General features: G+C 43.9%; 2 protein-coding genes across 6 annotated transcripts in view; both read right to left on the bottom strand.

Moving 5' to 3' along the window:
* The window catches only part of LOC120316743 (MLX interacting protein), a 28,935-nt gene extending 25,259 nt beyond the window's left edge, over positions 1-3,676 (bottom strand). For all 5 annotated transcript variants that reach the window (XR_005559044.1, XR_005559042.1, XR_005559043.1 and 2 more), the window contains exon 1: positions 3,209-3,676. Coding sequence is in view for 1 of the 5 variants with exons in the window: in XM_039362687.1 (XP_039218621.1) it covers positions 3,209-3,639 (431 nt within the window). In the remaining 4 variants the exon portion in view is untranslated. The remainder of the gene's footprint in view (positions 1-3,208) is intronic.
* Positions 3,677-4,838: 1,162 nt separating this feature from the next.
* Positions 4,839-18,809, bottom strand: BCL7A (BAF chromatin remodeling complex subunit BCL7A). The gene is made up of 6 exons (XM_039362693.1): positions 17,572-18,809; positions 12,509-12,590; positions 11,286-11,382; positions 10,332-10,499; positions 9,520-9,641; positions 4,839-8,672 (listed from the first exon to the last, which is right to left on the bottom strand). Exons 1-6 carry the CDS (start codon positions 18,072-18,074, stop codon positions 8,598-8,600), a joined length of 1,047 nt encoding a protein of 348 aa, XP_039218627.1. The 5' UTR covers positions 18,075-18,809; the 3' UTR covers positions 4,839-8,597.
* Positions 18,810-19,522: the final 713 nt, after the last annotated feature.

Here is a 19,522-nt window from a genome sequence, read left to right as displayed (position 1 = left end):
GTTTGCAGGCAGGGAGGCATTTCCCAAGCACCGTTTTAAGACCGTTTGAACCCTGCAGGGTTCCTAGATTTAAACTTAAGCCTGCTTGCAGTTCTCCTACCTGAATATCACAGCCAAGATTCAAGCATCGGAAAGAAGTTGGCTATCGTGCTCAGGAAGAGCAACATTCTTCTCTTTCTTCTGTTAGGAAGAAAAAGGCAGCTCTTCCCAAGGGGAAACCACAACACAGGCAGTCCTCGACTTACTTTGGACGGTCACAGTTCATTTAGTGACCGTCCAAAGTTACAACGGCACTAAGAAAAGTGACTTACGATCGTTTTTCACGCTTACGACCATTGCAGCAGTCCCAGGATCACATGATCAAGATTCAGACGCTTGGCAACTGGCATGTACTTACGACAGTTTCGGTGTCCCGGGATCACATGATCCCCTTTGGCGACCTTCCGACAAGCAAAGCTAACAGGGAAGCCAGATTCACTTAACAACCATGTTACTCGTTTAACAACTGCAGTGATTCCCGTAACAACGGTGGGAAGAAAGGTAGTTAAATGGGGCAAAAATCACTCAACAAATGTCTTGCTTAACCACATAAATCTTGGGCTCAATTGGGGCCGTAACTTGACAACCTGTAATTCATCCTTACTCCGTTTCAGGACACGACAAGAAATTCCAAGATTACTTTTTTCCCTCCCCCCCCCAAATGTTTCCTTGACTTGTATGTAAATTTAGCCACTGCGGTTAATAAACCAAGCACCATTTGTGTCTGTAATTGCAAGAGCACTCATGGCCCAAAGCATCTATTTCACACCTGGGTTTAGGGAAAGTGTTCTTTTTTCACTACTAGTCTCATAAGGGGCTGCTCCTTCTTGTCTAGCTGAGAAAAGAGCAGTGGTACAAGGGAAATTAGTCTGACTCCTGTTCTAGTAGGAATCAGCTACAGAGCAACAAGGGTGCCTCATATTTCACAACAGGCCAAAACTCTTTCTATAAACAGGAAATGAAGTGGGCCACAAAGAGCTTCCACTGAGAAGTAAATTAGTAACACAAAACAAAACTCAGGAATAGCACAGGTCACACCTCACAGTCCCTGCATTGTTCCTCCAGGAAAGCGTTCACACATTATCTCCTGGAAGATCTCACTCTCCCGCAGCACAGCTCTCCCATGGAGAGAGGAAGAGGGAGGGAAAGAGTGGGAGAAGGAAGGAGGGGGAGGGAAGGAGAGGGAGAGGAAGAGAGAGAAAGAAAGGGGGAGAGAGAAGGAGAGGGAGAGGGAAGGAAAGGGAGAAAGAGTGGGAGAGAGAGGAGAGAGGGAGAGAAAGAGGGAGAGAGGAGGGTAGGGAGAGGGAGAGAAAGAGAGAAAGAGAAAGGGAGAGAGAAAAAAAGAGGAGAGAAATCTGTAGAAATAGGTGACATCCAGATAAGACTAGAACTTCTAGAAGTGACAAAAATTAAATATATGAAAATATAAGCAGGCAGAAGGCGAATAAGCCATCTAGAATTGCTTCTAGGAGAGATGGACAACATATAAATTTAATGTAAAGAATAATAATAATCACATCCCATATTGCATTTTTCATATGTGCTGAACCGTCCCAACCTCTGCACCTGCGGTGATTCACACGCCAGAGAGGGACAACTTTCCACTTCCCTGTAATAACCATTTTTCCAAGGCACTTAAAATGAGGAAACTCCAGCTACATCTGAGTCATAAAACGGACTCTCCTATCAGCAGGAAAACAGACCAGTTTGGGAATGTGCTTTAGCACACGGGAGCAAACAGCAAATTTCAGCTGATAAGGCAGCTTTTCAGGAAGACAGTTCCATCCAGGGAAACCACTTCTTACCAGAATACAAGTATTCCTCAACTTGGAAGTTGAGGACTATCTGTAAACATAAGGTCCGGGACAAGGAACCCAATCCAATAGCAGAACTGGGCAAGCATTATTTTTATCCAGGGAAAACATTCCCTGTAGATCAGTTGACGAAACTCCAAAAATATATTTATAGTAGGAAAAAAACAGACCACCAAACAGTATCGACTTTGCAAAATTGCAGTTTGCTGTAATTTTTGCTAACAGTTACAATATATTGTTTGGTCTTACCAGCCACAGGAGGACTGGCTTCGAGTCAGATCCAGGAAGCTTATTCCTCCGCATATACTTTCACCCTATTTCCTCACCATTATTCAAAAAAGTAAACACTCTGCAAACAAATTGCTGAAGCATAAACATTTCTTGCAACCAGGCAAGCACAGTGCTCCTTGGAATAAGTTCCACATTATAAATACGCTTTTCAAGTTCGTTCCGTGAAGACCTTAGGTTGATTGCACTTCCTAATATGGGATCAGCTTCAAACCAGAGCAGAATACTGTACATACAGCTGTTACTGGGTGAAACTAGACACAACTTCAGGATAGTTACAACCCCAGAGTGGGTTTTTTTTTTTCAAAAAAAGAGACTTCATTTGTAATCTTTACATTGCATTTACAGGTATGGTTAAAACATTTTTAGTGCATACAAATGCTTTGCTTGGATTTACTGTACTTGTGAACGTGAACTAAATGTAAACATGTCCTTAACTCCCGGCTAGGCAGGCAACATCCAACTCCTCAAGCAGGAGGAACAGAAACCACAGAAATTAGAAAGCAACAAAACCCAGAAATGTTAAAAACGAACAAAGGAAGGAAAAAAACCCACAAGGTGCCAGATTCAAGTCCTGTTCTTTCTTTCAGAAATACAAATAGTCCTCACGACTGTGGCAACTATCCACAATTACGACAGACCCCGCCCCAGAGCGACTGATGACCCAGTTCCAGCCTTCTGACAGCTGCAGAGACCCCTGAGGTCACTTGACCACATTTTGGGCACTTGCAAATCGGCTCACCTTTGCAGTCAGTTGCAGCCTTCCACAATCACCGAATCATGGGGGGGGGGGAAGACCCCTGCCCCTCAAAGGGTCTTTTTTCTTGATTTATCTGTGGGTCCCTCTCCTCCAAGGAGCCCCAATATTCCCAGCTAGCATCGTTGCTATAGCCCAGCAGCTGCCCCCTCGCCCCCCCTGGCCTTCTGACCTCTGGGCCTTTTGCACCCCCTTTTACACCAGGTCCCCTCCTGAGACCCTCCCCCCGGCCCCTCCCTCCTCAGCCCCCCCTGCTCCAAAGCCCCTCACCCCCCTCCCCAGCCTCTCCCCACGCCCCCCCCCCGCCCACCTGTAGGCCAGGCTCATGCACTCGAAGAGCTTGGTCAGCGAGGCGTCGATGCTGAGGCGGCCGTCGCGGGCCCCGCCGGCGCCCCCCTCGGCCGCCGCTTCCCTGCGGGCCCAGCCGCCGAAGCGGTACGTCTGGCAGGTCTGCTCGTTGACCGTGTCGAAGTCGTAGCCCTTCTTGGGCGGGTGCTCGCTGTGCGGCGACGACACCATGAAGTGGCCCGAGTGGATGATCTGGCCCGAGGACGAGGAGCCGGCGCCGGACCCGCCAGACCCCGCCGGGCCCCCGGCCGCCGCCGCCCCGCCCGCCGCCTCGTCCTCCTCGCTGCCGCCCGACGACGACGACGACGAGGACGGCCGGGCCGCCGCCACGGGCCGCCGCCGCCGGGGAAGAGGGGCCGCCGGCCCGGCCCGGAGAGACACGCCGGAGGCCATCGCCGTCCGCCGCCGCCGCCCCGGCCCTCGCGGGTGGGCGGGGCCTGGCCGGGAACACCCCCGCGGGCCACGCCCCGCGGTCGGACTTCCTCGCATGCGGGGCGAGGGCTTCCCCTCTGGCTCCGCCCACTCGCCCTTGCCACGCATAGACACGCGCGCTGGGATGAAAGGGAGAGACATGCAGACAGAAACACAGAGACACCCAACTACACACGCAGAGGCAAGAGAGATACAGACACACACAAGCACGCACAGACACACAAGAGAAAGAGACACAACGACACCCGCAGCCAGGGTCGCACAAGGGATCCAGATCGGGCTCTCCAGAATCCCCTGCTGGGCCCACACTTGGAGGCGAAGCCCCCCCCCCCAAAGGCCAGTCCAGGGGCCAAGCTCAGCCTCCCCCCCCTGGGCGGATAAAGGACCCCAAAGCCCACGTCAACCTCTCTGGAGCCCAGCTGGGAGTGAGTCCTGGGGAGGGGGTTGCAGAGCTGAAGCTTCACTCTGGGGGATCTTTAGCTCTGAAGGCCCCCCCTCCCCAAACTCAGCCGGTGTCTATGGAGGGGAAGCAGCGGTTTGCAAAACATGCTCCTGGGGTGCCCAAGACTCTTTCAGGGCCTCCGCAAGGTCAAAAAACAGAAATCTTTAAACATTTCTCAACCTTTATTTCTCACGCAGTATGTACTGATAGAACCCAGATCAAAACTCTTGGGGGTCCTCCCTCATTCTCAAGAACGTAAAGGGGTCCTTGGATCAAAGAGGGGGAGAACTGCTGGTCTAAAATTTTCTACAGGATGGTTTCCCCCACCTGCCCCTGGATGGGCTCCCCCCCTTGCCTCAAGCCCCCCTGTGCAAAAGGGGATCCTGACTAGGTTTCCAGACAAGCCCTCGTGCAGCCCCCCCCCACTTCAAAAGTTCTATAAATTTAAGAGCAAACAGAGTGAGATATTTTATATAAAACTATATTTTGGCTGAACAGTCACTCTGTGAGCGATGGGCGGCTTCTAAATTTCACAAATAAAATAATTTACGATATTCAAGGGCAAAAATTTATCGGCCAGGCCACCAGATAGATGATCCTAGATAATGCTAAGAAAACGTTGGCCCACGGGACACTCCATCACCAAAAAGGACCGGGCCTTTTCAAGCTCGACATGGAACTGAACCCAGCAATGATTGTAATGAAAAGCGTCACAAGCTGCAGTGTCGCAATTTTAATTTTAATTTTTTTTCTAAATGAAACCATTGTACATTGTACAAACCATAGCTACTGATGGAATAAATAAGTGGAAAAATTATACTGCTGTACAACACACACAAAATCATTGAAGGTGGGGAAAAAAAACCAATTAGGTGTTTTCTTTACAAAAAAAAACATCAACAAAAAAAGAAAAAAAAGATAAAACCCACAAAATTCTTTACACCTCGCTAGCAGGCCTTTAGATACTGTATAAAGAACATTTCAAAACATATCCATGTTTCAGGGTGAAGAAGGCTAGCCCCTCACAGTTCCCATCTCCCACCCACCCATCAAGCCACTAATTGTTATGCTGCCTCATTAATTGGTGTTCTTAAAAGCGCCCGCACTTTTTTGGAATGTTTAACTCTTTCCCCAAGCATTTGAATTTCAGAAATGAACGGTTCGGCTATAAAAAAAATCTGCCTTTTCATATAGCTTCCATCTCAATCAAAGTCAGTTAATTACCTTGCTAGCTTATGTCTACTTGCTTGGAGGGCCAAATAACCCAACTGTAGATTAGGAAGCACTTCTGAACTCTTGTACTATTTCTGACTAATGTTGGATACGGCCCATCACTGCTAGGGCTGCACAATTCCCTTCCCCGCAGGCCTGGTGAATGACTCTTATTAATTCACACGAGAATTTCCAGTCACTGTGATGCAAAATTTAAATTCTCCTCCCCCCTTAGGATCTGCAATCAAACCAGTTGCTGAACCCGAGTCCCAGTAAAGCCAGACCCAAACTGGATCTGGGACCAGATCTGAAGAGATGGAGACACCTCCCCCCCCACACACACACATCCTGAACAGCTGGTTCTCAACCCTAAACTTTCCAACAGTTTAAAGTGTAACAAGCTTGCACGACCAAAGGGCCTATCCATGTTATTAGGCACTTCGAAAAAAGACACAAAGCGCAATCTAGACACCATTGTACAATTCTGCATATCTGCTCTGTATGATTCCACACACACACACACCCCACCTGTTCAAATGGTGCACACAGACATTAACAGGAATTTGTACAACTCAGTTGTCTCAGCTCTGCCCAGCTGCCTGCGTTGGAGATGAAGATTCCAATCATCAATTAAGGACTATGAGGATGCTGGTTTTTGCTGGTTTTTCTGAGCCATGGAAGGACAAAATGACCGCTACTCTTCAAAGTTAACTCCTGAGCATTTTTCCCGCTGCAGAATTCATCTAAAGTTCATGGAAAATCAGCCACATAGGCCACAGGAGAGATTAAGAAGCCAGCTTTATCACTAAACTTATCACGTCAGTAATGCCAATAGATCTTTTCTACCAAATGAAACAGTTGAGGTATTTTAGTGCTATATATATATATATATATATATATATATACATACATACTTTATCAGTTTAAGTACAGGATTCAGCTTTGAACTTAAAAAAAAACTTTAAAAAAGAAGCCTATTTATTTCCTTGGAAACTTTGTAAAAAAAACCATAAAAGCACAACCACAAAAACTGAACCTTCTATAGACAATTGGACAGGGTGGTTTTAGAGCCATGGACCGTTTGAGTGATCAATTAAAAGCTACATAATCACGATTTTTTTAAACTTCAAAAAATATATTTGTCTATTTCATAGATCAGCCAACATGTCCCCCCAAGAAAACCCCACAAACCCTGGTTAAAGATGGATGTCATGTCCATACTAACCAATCATTGCCATGTCTGAAGCAGATACACCAATGAGAGGAAAAAAAAAATATCACTTTAGCATTTAATTCTGTATATTGTGCAAATACGTCTCTTTCTGTGAATTCTGTGAATGTGATCCAAGCACAAAGAGACCTTCTAAGGAGCACACTGCTGTCATGAATAATTTTCAAGAAAATTTAATTTTGATGAGATGTAAATATTTATTTCAACACAAAAATGAGAAGATCTTCTCAAATTTAAATGCAGGCCTCTTCTTGCAGTTAACGCCTCTATAAACATTTGATGGATGGTCAGAATTGACACCTTCACTTCACCCAACCATTTTTTTCATAATTAATTGCAAATGCAACACAGCAGTCAAAACTAAAGCCATTTTCACTGTTGGAGAAATCAGAAATATGTATTTTTTAAACAAGCAATTATTAAGGGAAGTGTCTGGATTGGAAGCTTTTTTTTTAAAGGCCACCTACTAATTCCATAGCAAACTAGGCGTAACTGTTTTATAGTTGCTGTGACAAAATGCATTTGTTCTCCTTTGCTGTCTTCTGCTTTTTATAAGCATTTCTCCTACAGAGAATATTCCCACCTACTCAAAGGAGCTGTAGGAGCTTATCCAGTCCTTAAGTGCACAAAAAATGAGCGTAATCTAGCAAGTCCAACCGCAACATAGCCCCACTGGAAAATGACAAAGTGCAAATCTGTTGCGACTGAAGCTGTGTTGATTTCACTAAATTTTGCCCCCAGCAACTGGCATAAAAGCACCCCAAATGTGTAAGTCACTCTGCCCTTTGCAGCTTCTATTAAATCAACTTCTGTGGCCAAGTCAAGCGTGCACGGGACACAGCTGTCTGAACGAGAGATTCCAAAAATCACGAAGCTGTATTTACAGGCAAATCTTGAAACAAAGGAGTCTCAAGTACACAAATGTTGGACAACAGTCAACATCTCATGAAAGAACAAAACGGTAAAAATCCAGTTGAATCTTTAAAAATGATTGGAGAATAGATCTATTCAAACTTTACACCGGCCATTCAGCGTGCATCCATTTGTAACGAAGCCACAAGAAAGCTCAAAGACGGATTTCCAGCTTCAAGTACTTAAAACGCATAATTGCTTTTGTAACCAGATAAACCCTAATTTAAGTGAACGTCAGAAACCAATCAATCAATTTTAAGAAGGCTATGTGGGGCAGCCTAAAAGATGCATTATTCCGCTATGAAAGTCTGTAAAGCAAGGAGGTTTGGGGGGCACACAAGGCAGTGCAGGAGAGGTTTACTTATTTAAGAAAATTTATACTTGAACACGGTGCATTTCAAAAAGGAAGCGAGCCCTGGAGGTACAGGAAAATCAAGCGTGGATCCGCCCGCCCTCCAATTGTGAAAATGGCTTCTTAATTTCTCTCATGTTATCTCTTATCAGGACAGTAAGCACCAGAGTATTTTTTTTAAAAAAAACAACAACAACGGAACATATTTTATATGGCATTGTACTAACAGGCTACTTTGCAAAAGAGAAGTTGCAGAATTAGCCCTGTTTTGTTTGTTTGTTTGTTTTTCGTTTTGGGACACAAGGCACAAAGAAAGAAAAAAAAAAACAAAACAAGAAAGAGACATCACACCAGAACAGTGAACTTCACATGTGAAGAGAATACCTGACCTGTACCATTCTTAAATATCTTATAATGTTAAATAGAGAATGGGGAAAAAAAAAAATACATCAGCAGCATAATTGTAATTCTGAAATTAGAAACAGTGCGTAGACCCCTCCTGAGTGTTTCCTCTAACCATTTCAGAGACAGTAACTTAAATGCTCAACAGTTTTGCTTCACAGGAACAAAAAAAAAAAAAAAAAAAAAAAGTTTTCAGTGTCTGAAGGGATTAAACGTTTGCTTGGTTTTCCTTGGGTTTTCGCCTGGTAGCTTGGAAAGTTTATAGGAGTTTTCTCCTGGTCCAAGAGAAGATGCTTATGTACGGTTGTTCGATCATTTAGCCCATTGATGTACCTTTACATAAAAACCGGCCATGGAAAATCTAAAGTTTATATTTCATCCATGTTTTCTTGAGAGGGAGCCTCTACTTTCATCTTTTTAGGAGGTGGCACTCCTTCAGAGTCCTTCATGCAGGGATAAAGGGAGAAAGAGAGGGGGGGGGGAGAATTAGCGTTAGCAATGAATAAAATCAACCCGTTATTCTTTTTGTATTTGAGGATAAAGAAGTAGATAACACCACTATTAAAGGAGACTCTTCAGTCCGACTCTTCAGTTAATTGTATAATTTTCCAAATCGCAGGATTTATTTCTGTGCAACATTACCCCGGAAGGTCATTGTGCGTGGCTATTTATGTGGCTCTTTTCTACATCACGATGAGTATTTAAAGAAATCTTTGACAATTCTCCAAAGTATATCAAAAGGACACCCTTGAAGCTTACACTCCATGCGGGCTATAAACAATCCAAAGGGTTAGACATTTATTGTGCTACAGAATATGCTGGCACCATATTAAAGATTTGGAAGAAAAAAAAATACTTCATTCCTATCCGTAACCCAATCTTCATGTTTTCTTATTAGAATTTTAAAATGAAGAAAACTGGCAGCACTGGCTTATCAAAATTGGTCCTCTTCCAGATGACTAATCTTTCCAGTTTTTTAACACTCAGTTTTAGGAAATGGAGCATGCTCTAATCCAGTGTTTCTCAACCTTGGCTACTTTAAGATGGGTGGACTCCCAGCTCCCAGAATTCCTCAGCCAGCAGATTGTTCTTCAACCTGATAGCTAAGGAATTGTCAGAGGGGCAACAAATACTCGCGCTCAGTCGGTGGGTCAAGAAAGCCAGATTTTATTTCAGGCAGCTGACTAGCTAAGTGGTTGTCTCAGGCTTCCATGAATTTTAAAGTTTAACTTTAAAGCAAGAGATGCAGAAAAGCACGATAAAAGCAAGGAGGGATCTTTTTCCCATTACCTGAGAGTTTTTAGATGTCTCTGTGGTTGTGTCGTTTTCCGCTGAAGGCTCTGTTTCAACTTTCTCCGAACTATTGATGGAATTCTCCATCGAAGACTGTGAATTCTGTTCATCAGATGCATCTGGGGGGAAAAATGACAAGAAAACAGCTCTCAAAAATCATCCGACCGTATGTTGCTTTCAATTTGCTTCTATCACCATATTAAAGAGAAATTAAAGAGAAGCTGGTTGAGTTTTATTGCCACTGGAGTTCTGAAGACAGGCGCTTTTGCTTTGTTCTTGAAGATTGTACATACTTATTCTAGGAAAATTTCTTTTCTACAGGAAAGCAAGGGAGAAAAAAAAATTGCCAATGGCGAGCACTGAGCACTTTAAAAAGAGATTTTAATTTTAAAAACTTGAAACTGAAAGGCTGAAACTGTACTTTTCATCTAATTATACAAATGGATAAAAAAAAGCAGAACTATATAGAATTCATTAACTCAGCAGCTGACTAGGATACTTTTGAGTCACCACTAGAGGGAAGCATAGTATTTTAGGCAATGCAGAAGATAACCAATGTGATTTAAAACCCTTTGGAAATATTTGGACAGTGTTTGTGGGACACAGATAATTTATGGGGAGAGGGAGAGATGCAAGGTGTGAATGCATCTCCTTTTCAAGCCTTCACAAGCTTGAAAGTGGGGGCTGTTTTTAAACAGTAGAGAGTTAACACCAAGAGGTGATCATCTACAAAACATGGAAGCGCTTGTACCATACATCCCGTCTACCATCTCTGTGCCGGGAAACAGTCCCAGGAAGCCCATTGTTACCTTCTGACCCAGCTTCTTCTTTTGCATCCGTCGGAGTATCGTCCGACTTTGAGCCAGGACCATCTACCTGCCCTGTCGAGTTCTGCTCGGGCAAGGGACTCGAGTTGCTGCTGTTCTCCTGCTTTATAGGGGAAGCATCAGCTATAGAACTCTGGTTGCTATTGTCATCTGCAAACAAAAGAGATTGGCTTGGTGAAACAGGCTGAAGATCAGCACTCACACAATCCGGGGGATGAGAGTTCGACCCCACGCTTGCCAAAATAAACATCTGGTTGAGCGCCACACGAATCTGCATTTCACAAATTCACTTAACTAAAGCAGAAACGCAGTGCCAGTTCAGACATCCAGTACCCAGAGTGCTTGGTTACAGAAGCTGAAGTCCAACAGGTTGGCCTAATGAGAAAATTGTCCAGGGCACAACTGCTGACATCACAGTATCCACTCAGGCACTTGCTGAACGATGCTAAGAAAAGCTACCACTTCACCCATTTATCCTCTCAGAATGGGAAAATTACAGATTCAACTGAGGGTAACCATGGCAACATGTAATGACTCACTTTAAATGTTAAACACGTGCTTCTGGAGAGAAAAAAAATCTTAATTTTTCAGGTTCAACTTTATCAGGCTGAGGCTTCCAAGGGACGCAGCTACCCCGTGTTTCAAAACCTCTTCTTAGAATAGATGAGAATTTGGAAAACTTTATTTAAAAGGCCACAAAATTTGAGGTATATTTTTTATGAATTAGATAAACAGCCTTTTGGATTACAGCACTATGGAAAAATAAAGTGCCACAATTCTCAGCAGGAGACTTGTTAGCCTGAATGGCGCCTTTTTATTCCGCACTTGTCAATTGTTACTCTTCAAAGCTAAATCTAAAATTGCTCCTAAGGAAGACTTAGCGTTCCCCATGCTGGCTGGCATCAGCAGTCCCCCTCCTCCCGTGGCCCCACTCACCGTGCATATCCATCATCCCAGGAGACGAACTGTTTTCTGGGGTCGTCACCTCAGAACCACACTTTTCATCTTTGCCTTTTTTCTTGTTCTTGGCTTTCTGGGAGAAAGGAGAATAAGATGGTAAGTTTGTGTGTGGCTAGCTTGAAAGTTAGGCTTTCCCAGTGAAGTCTGAATCTCAAAATTGCCACTCTTGTGCTGATCCCTTGTTCTAAGCCACTTTGTTGCTGGGTAGTTTGTCTGTCTTTTTAAATTTGATTGGAAACAGAAAGGTGGAACCTTTTTTTAAAGGAATATTGTCTATGATCATTACACAGCTTCAAAAAGTCTACTTATGTTTTGGCTTCTTCTTTCTACATGTTCGTGACATTAGCATGTTTTTATACATGGCAATACAATCCAAAAGACGGGCTTTGGTCTGAATTTGTGTTAAATCTGGTCTACTGTTACCAATTTTCAATACTACTTATTCATATCCATACTAGTTGCGATAGTAACTGGGTCAATAAGGAACCACAAAGCTTGTTGGGTGCGTAAGGGCTGGGTTCTGTCCCCCCCCCCCCAGCACCATTACAAAAGATAAAGCAGCAGAGAAAGACAATAGCATCCGTTGTGTGAAAAAAACATGCATGAAAAAGGATGCGGCACTTTCAATTAGAAGGTGACGTAACTGGTCTCCTAGGAGAAAGTGCCAGCTGCACCACTCTGCTCTCAATACACCGAGCCTGCTGAGCGAAAGAAAACCCAGATGATCGGAAGGGAGCCTCGCACAGAAATAAGAGCGTGAGGGTCGGGTCGGGCAATACAATCAAAATCAGAGGCAGATGGCAAAAGGACAGCCCCAGGCCGCAGAAGGCCCTGACTTAATATTGACGATGTCTGTTTTGAGTGGCACTGCTGCAGGCCAGATGGGTGGAAATACAACAGCTGCGCCTAGGTGCAGAGTAACAGCTACGGTTCTAAGGTAGCTACAAAGACAGGCGGTGTGGACCTCTTTTATATGATGCAATCAGCAACTCCTAAGAGGCTGAGGGTGAGCTGAAAAGTGTGGCTTCCCACAAAGAGGGAGGAAATCTTTTCATAAGACCTTTGCTATCAAGAAAACTGAGACATAAGACAAAGGTTTTAGGAAAGGACACTTAACATTCAATATAATGTCATTTATGCTGCCAAGAGAGTCCTTTTCTCTAAACTTTCAAATGAATGGGGTACCATGAAATACTTACATCATCTGTTTTGGGCTCTGTTATTGGCACCCATTTGTAAATCCTAAGGGATGTGTCACCAACTGTCACCCATTTCTTCTCCCTAGAAAGAGGCAAAATTATAAATATTTAGTCACATGTATGGTCTCAAAGCCCCTGTGCAAAACCCAGGCAACAAAGAGAAGGCATACAATAAGCCTAACTTCTACAGTGGGAGGCAAACAGGACATAAAGCAGAAGGAATTTAAATTTCAAATTCATATAGTAAGGATAGGGAGTCTTTGATTTATGACCCCACCAGACCAGAATTTCCATTGCTAAGCAAGGTAGTCGTTAAGCAAGTCTTGCCAATTTCACTACCTTTTTTTGCAGTTGTTAAGCAAACCACGGTAGTTGTCAGATGAATCCCCTTTATTTATTCACTGATACATTCATTTTTCTCCACTATCCCCAGTTCTTTATACATTTTTTTGCTGTTTAAATCTGCCAGTTACATCTCTTTTTAAATTACCTTTCTCTTTCCTTACTATTTGGTTTTGTCAAAGATCTATAAATGAGACTCAAGGACATTTCTTTGGTCCAAAAAAATGAAGGGAGCAACAAAAAGTGAATCAGGGACTTCTGAGTCTACAGCAGTACCGTTGAAATAGTAATTCAGGGATTAGAGGTGCATTAATGCAAGTAGATCTGCTTTATAAAAACCATTTTCTCTGAATATCTGGCACAAGGTGAATCATGGTAAACATCTCTTATGCAAACATGTTAACCAGACAATGCTAAGAATTTCTAATTTCCTGGATCAGACTACCACTCACATCAATATTATTTAATCAGATACTAAGTATGGCCTTTTAATAGGATTTAAATACACAGCTTCCCCAGTACAGAGTTGGGTTTGCAGGTGAAATAAAGGTATATTATCACTTACATGCTTCAAAATATACCCCATCAGCATCTATGCTGGGTTAAAATAAATATTTGCAAGACAGAACTTTACATTCCCATTTCACTATATGCTTAAGCAGATAAATCTAATAAAGGGGGAAAGAACCATCTGGTAAACAGAAGGCTGTACAGCACCACCCTGCCCCCCCCCCAAACCTGGCTCCAAAAATGCACACTGATCCAGCAGAAATCTGTACAGAATGCCTTCCAAGATAAAAGGATTCAAAACCTTCATCTAACCAAGCCACAAGCAAACACCCCAACAAGCCCCATGGAGATGACATTGTAAATCTATAGGACTCAATCAGAGGTTGAGTCTTTAACTGGTGTTTCTTTAACTAGTGTTAAAGAAACCATTTTGCTGAAAGCCTTCTTAATTCTCACAACAGCAGAAACTCGAGAAAGAAAGCAACATGTCTGCTCTCAACTGCTGACCTAAAGCAAACCCAGCAAGCCATTCAACATTACAAAGAATCATTGGCTGCTGAGTCTTCTGGGTATCCAAATTTGCCAGCATTCACTATGTTTTCCAGTCACCATGGAAGAACATTAACACATTCAATCACTTCACTTTTTGGGTCTTCAGAAATTCCCTAGATCACCACTGTTAACTTGTAAAGTCCTGGCTTAAATATTTCATGCTTCTGGGCTATACATACAAAGCAACGCTTGCATCATCTTTGACTGAGATGATTCCAAACAAAATCATGTCATCATGACCAGCCCATAGTTCATTTTAATTTCCCCTGTTGATGGAATAATGTGTTAGGTATTACACAAATCGCCTATAACTTAATGGAAGAGGACAAAATAAGCATAAGGGTTTTCTTCTTTAAACTGGATTTCTGCATTACATAGGATACACATTGTAGTGTTTTACACATCACTGTAAAATGCACTGTTTATTTCTCTGCTGTACATTATCTAACTTGCAGGAATGAGAGAAATGGTTGTTAGTGGCTAAAAGTGGCTTTTTTGTTATTTATCAGAAATGAAGCCAAACTGTCTATTTTTAAATTATCTGTTTTTATCAGGAATATTCAATCACATATTTTATTTCAAAATGCACTATAGATGAGTATTTAAAGTAAGCATCTAAAATGAATTTCTAGAAGGTCTGTTCAATAAGAGTTTAAAGAATGATCTTGATACACCATAAGTAACAAAACCACATGCTTTGTCAATCAGCGTATAGAAGGATACTGGCAAAAAAAAAAAAAATACATGAGAAAATTTATGGTTTGTTGGTTCCCAAGTTTTCAGATAAGTGAACTGTTGCCAGCTATAAAAATTTCCCATGAATGCTGTCTGTTATACAGTATTGTGTCTCAAAATCACTGCCTTTAACTTTTCCCCTGAGAATGACTGGAATTATTAAACAATAATCTTATTTTGGATCTGTAAAGCCCAGGCCCTGGAGCTATGAAACGTCTTGGATTGCCAAACTCTAGCTATACTAATTAGGAAGTCCCAAGGATTCCCCCCCCACCAAAGGAACATACACACAATCCCAAACTATTTTATTTTGCCACCCAGTTGATCAAAATAATTGAAGGGGGAACAAGAGCTACCCATAAATTCATCACTCCACCTGTAATTGTAAAAAAAATATTTTTCTAATTATTACAGATGGAAAATTCACCACCTACAAAAAAATAGACTCAAGCACTCGACACTTTTAACTGCACCTAAATACAGCTTTGATCTAAGCAGTTCTGAACCTACCATACAGCCCCTCACGAATTGTACACATTGACTTATATTACTCTTATAGAAATGTCAAAGCACACATAAATCAAGTGGATGAAAGCCCCACCACAGGAAACACTTAAAATTCACCATGTCCAGTAAGAAAACAAAGTGATGCCATATCAAAGTTGTTCACAATTTTGTGTTTGAATTTCTGTGTTACCTGAAGGATGGGTTTCTTCGGTTCTGAATTAATCATATTTTGTATTGCCTGGAATACTTGGTACAAGTTGGCTTCTATTGTGCTACTTAACACAATGACACTTATCTATAGCCAGCTTTAACTTTCAACATTCAATGGTGAAGTTTTAATGTCATGCCAAAATTTCCACTTAAAAAATACCGAAATCGGAACACTGATGTTCTCATCAATTCACCATTATACATTTACGAGCAGATAATTGGTCTTTTGTCCCCCAAGAGAACAAGCTGAACAGTTTTGTTAACTTATGAGGAAGAAATAAGCCCAATGTCCCTGCACAGAGAGACAAATTACTGGCATGAACCACTTTTTCAAATGTCAGGAACATCAACAATCTCCTTTTGAAGGATTGAGCTACTGTAATAGGATCACCTGCTCACAGTTACTATAGCAACTGAAAACACTAGTCAAAAGTTTTCCAGTTTTGTTTGTTAAGCAGTTAAGAAAGATTGGTATTTTCTTCTTCCCTTTATCATGGGAATCAAGTACCATGCAAAACCAGCAAAGCATCAAGCACTGTCAATTCTCTTCTAAATGAACTCATTGACTTTCTGTTTTTCAGCATCTTTAAGTTTCTAGTATGAAATTGCTGTGTGGGAGGGGGGAAAGCACCTTGATTGCTTGCACAACACAAGACTGCTCTCTCAGTTAAATTATATTTTTTTAAAAAACTAATCAATTGTTCTGTAAGAGAAAGTGTTTCTCTTAAAATCTGCTTGTTTTTAACAATCACCTACAAAAATTGTGATTTAAGAACTGGAATCAATTGTGGAAGGGCATAATGCAACTCAATGAAATTGTTTAAATTTTTCTTGAAGAACATTTTAAGATGTCATCTGATCCAAAGATACCAAGCTGCACAATGATTGCTTATTGTGTCTGAATAACCATTTCACTGTTATGTTTAATTATGCCATAGAAAACTCCACAATAAAAGTCATACCACATTTCTCAAAAGAATACAATCATTACATGCTGCAAACATTCAATAAAACAGGATGGATTTACCAAGGTTACAAAAATCTAATTATATCAAATTCAAATAGCAATAATGCACCTCTTTCTGGTTTTGTTCAGAATTTAAATCAATAGAACAATACAAACAAGCAGTTTTGACTTGAGGCATAAATTTAAAAGAACAAAGCACTTCTCAAAAGAATATTGTATCATAATACTTTGGACATTTTAAAGAACATCCTACTAATAACTATACAAAAAAATGGAACAGGACAGATCAGAGAAACGCACCCTGAAGATAGTAGGACAACTCAGTAGAGAAGTCGCACCTTAGCGACAAAGTATGTCTTGTCTGGTGGAAACCCCATATTCACTATTCAGCATAGGCAGCAGAAGATCCCAATAATACCTCCCCCAAAACAACTGAAGAGTGGGGATCCGGGTGCTTTCTAGTTGTTGTTTTGCGGACATTTCATGACCCAACTAGGGAACATCACCAGTGCAGGAGAGAGCAAAGTGATGTTCTCTCGCACTGATGATGTTCCCTAGTTGGACAATGGAACGTCTGCAAGAAAACCACCCAGCTCAGGGAGCTCCCAGGACCCCCACGAGTCAACCCTGAGCTACAAATCTTCTCTCCCACTGGGACAGCTGACTATCCTTCAGATGCCCACCGTGCTCGGGGTAGGAGGGCCATCCCACTGCTGTCCAGCACCTTCAGGAAGGACCCAAGAGGCAAAGATACCGGACTGGCATCTCAAGCCAGCCTCGGACCGCCGCTGAGCCCCCAGCTGGGCAGGAGAGAGGGCCAAGAGGAGGGCAGGGAGGGAGGGAGGGGAGGGGCAGGGACCCCCACCAGAGGGAAGCCACGCGGACTCGTGGCCGGGTGGAGGGGGGCGCAGGCCACGAGGGGGGCCGGCTCAGAAAGGGGCCAGGAGCCCGGGAGGAGCCGAGGAGAGAAACCTCCACCCCCAAATGGAGGAGGAACCCCGACTTCCAAAGCGGGGAGAAGACAGGAAAAGAGGTCCCGGACTTCCACTCCCATCAGCCCCCGCAGCCGGCCAAGGCCCGATGGGAGTTGTAGTCCAGAGCCTCGGCTCGCCGCTCCCGAGGCCCACAAGAGCCGCTGCGAGGGAGGGGCGGGGGGGGCAAAGCCGGGGCGGGGTCTCGAAGGGGAGAGGGGTGTCTCCGAGGGTGGGGGTCCCCGCCTCCCCCCGAGCCCCCTCCTCACCATTTGCGCACTTTCTCGATGGCCGCCATCACCCGCTTGATATCATCCTTGGCGCGGCTGCGGGTCTCGGCCCGCACCGACCGGCCCGACATGCTGCTGAGGTGGCGGCGGAGGGACTCGGACTGAGGCGCCGGCGCCGTTCGGAAGCTGGGGGCGAGGAAGGGCAGCGGCAGCAGCCGGAGGAGGAGGAGAGGGAGGCCCGGCCTGGCTGGCGGCGGCGGCGCCCGGACGCACAATGAAGCCTCCCGGCCGGCTCCGCCCCGCCTCGAAGGAGGGAAGAAAGGCCCGAGGCCGCCAGGGAGGCCAGCCGAGGCGGTGGGCGGGAGAGGCGGGCGGAGCTCACTGCGCAGGCGCGGGGCACGCCGCGCAAGCGCAGATCCCCGCCCGGCTCGCACTGGTGGGGGCGGAGGAGGGGAGGGGCCGGCGTGTTCCCGCCCTTTTCTGTCCGCGCGGTCGGCGCCGCTCATCCTCGAGGCGTCGAATGAAGGAGCGGAGTGGAGCATGGGCTTCTTGGTCCCTCTGCGTGGTTGTTCTCCTGAGCCTTTTCCTTGGCCACGGTCTTTCTTCAAAAGGAGATATAAGTTTAACAAATAAAAGTAAAATAAAAATAATAAAATAAATAAAATAAAAACCTGGGCTCTTTAATTTATATAAAAGATATAAAATGGGTGGACTTCAACTCCCAGAATTCCCCAGCCAGCCATGGATTCTAGGGCTAAGGCAGGTGGTTGTTAAGTGAAATCCTGCCTGAATTTACAACCTTGTTTTGCCCTGGTCGGTAAATGAAACACTGCAGCTGTTCAATGATCCATGCACATCTGGCTTCCCCCTTCTTGGAAGCCTGCAGGGAAGGTTGCAAATGGCAATCCCATGATCCTCGGACACTGGATGCTGAGCGTCCAGATTTTGACCCGTGGGGATGCCCTGTTGGTTGTAACTGAGGATGGGTCACAAGCCACTTTTTTCAGCATCACTGTAACTTTGAACGGTCACTAAAGGAATGATTGCAAGTTGAGGACCAGCTGTCAAAAGATCTGGAATCCTGCTTCTGCACGTCTCACTTTGGATGAGGGATGAGGACTTTCCCAGCTTTATACATACGGAGTCTACAACTGACTTTTTTTTTAAAAAAAAAAACACCCCCACATCTTTATTTTCCATCACATTGAAACTAATCATTTCTGAACATTTGTTTTTCAAAAATAGTTAAGTTGTAAATCTGGGGACAGAAGATGACCCAAGGCAAAAAAGACCAAGAGTGTAAATCATGAATTCTTCATGGACAAGAAACTGCCATTCGTGGCCTCGTCGGAAGTTCGCATCTCCGTCGCCACGTCCGTCGGTTCTGGCATCGGTAAACCCAGGATGTCCTTCGTGAAGTAAGCTGCCGTCACTTCCTCGGGGATTTCTTCCTGAATTATGTCTTCTGAACCTGGGAAAGAGAATGGATGCTAGGACTTGGTGCAAGGAATCTACAAGATCACTTTATCCACAAGCTACACTGAACTGATTTTTGCCCTTTAATTGCAATGCAGCTCTTTTCATGTTCCTGCCGTTTTTTCCCTAGGATGGGAGACCACTAAGCGATCCCAGGGCTCTAAGTTGAGTTAGAAATTAGACAAAGAATCCCAAAGAAAACAGTAGCAAACCATTATTTAACGGTCCCAAGAAAATGGGATACTTTCATCAGAGGGGGTTGCAGTTCAGCACCTGTGGGATCATAGCTGCCGACCTCCACACGTCCCCCCTCGGGGTTGAAGCCCAGAAGTGTGGTGAGATACTCTGCCAACTCTTCTTCGGTAAAATGCTCTCCTGCTCAAGGAAAACGAGAAAGCACACAGTCACCTAACCCGAGCAGAACCACAGCATACCACCAATTTTCAAAGGTTTTGCATGCTCAACGCTCACACCTTTGTGTTGCAGCAACAATAGCAGGTCATCTCGGTTGATG

Source organism: Crotalus tigris, unplaced genomic scaffold (assembly GCF_016545835.1).
Source record: "Crotalus tigris isolate CLP2741 ecotype Arizona unplaced genomic scaffold, ASM1654583v1 scf7180000019478.12717781048:2074007, whole genome shotgun sequence".
Lineage (NCBI taxonomy): Eukaryota > Metazoa > Chordata > Lepidosauria > Squamata > Viperidae > Crotalus > Crotalus tigris.
The sequence above is the reverse complement of the archived record's forward strand: the minus strand, read 5'-3'. Positions and strand labels throughout refer to the sequence as shown.

Coding starts and splice junctions, on each gene's coding strand:
- BCL7A (XM_039362693.1), bottom strand. CDS start 18,074: ATGCTCCACTCCGCTCCTTCATTCGACGCCTCGAGGATGAGCGGCGCC. Junction 9,642..10,331: donor AGAAGAAGCTGGGTCAGAAG/GTAACAATGGGC, acceptor TTTTCCCCCCAG/ATGCATCTGATGAACAGAAT. Junction 8,673..9,519: donor AGACATCTAAAAACTCTCAG/GTAATGGGAAAA, acceptor CCCTGCATGAAG/GACTCTGAAGGAGTGCCACC.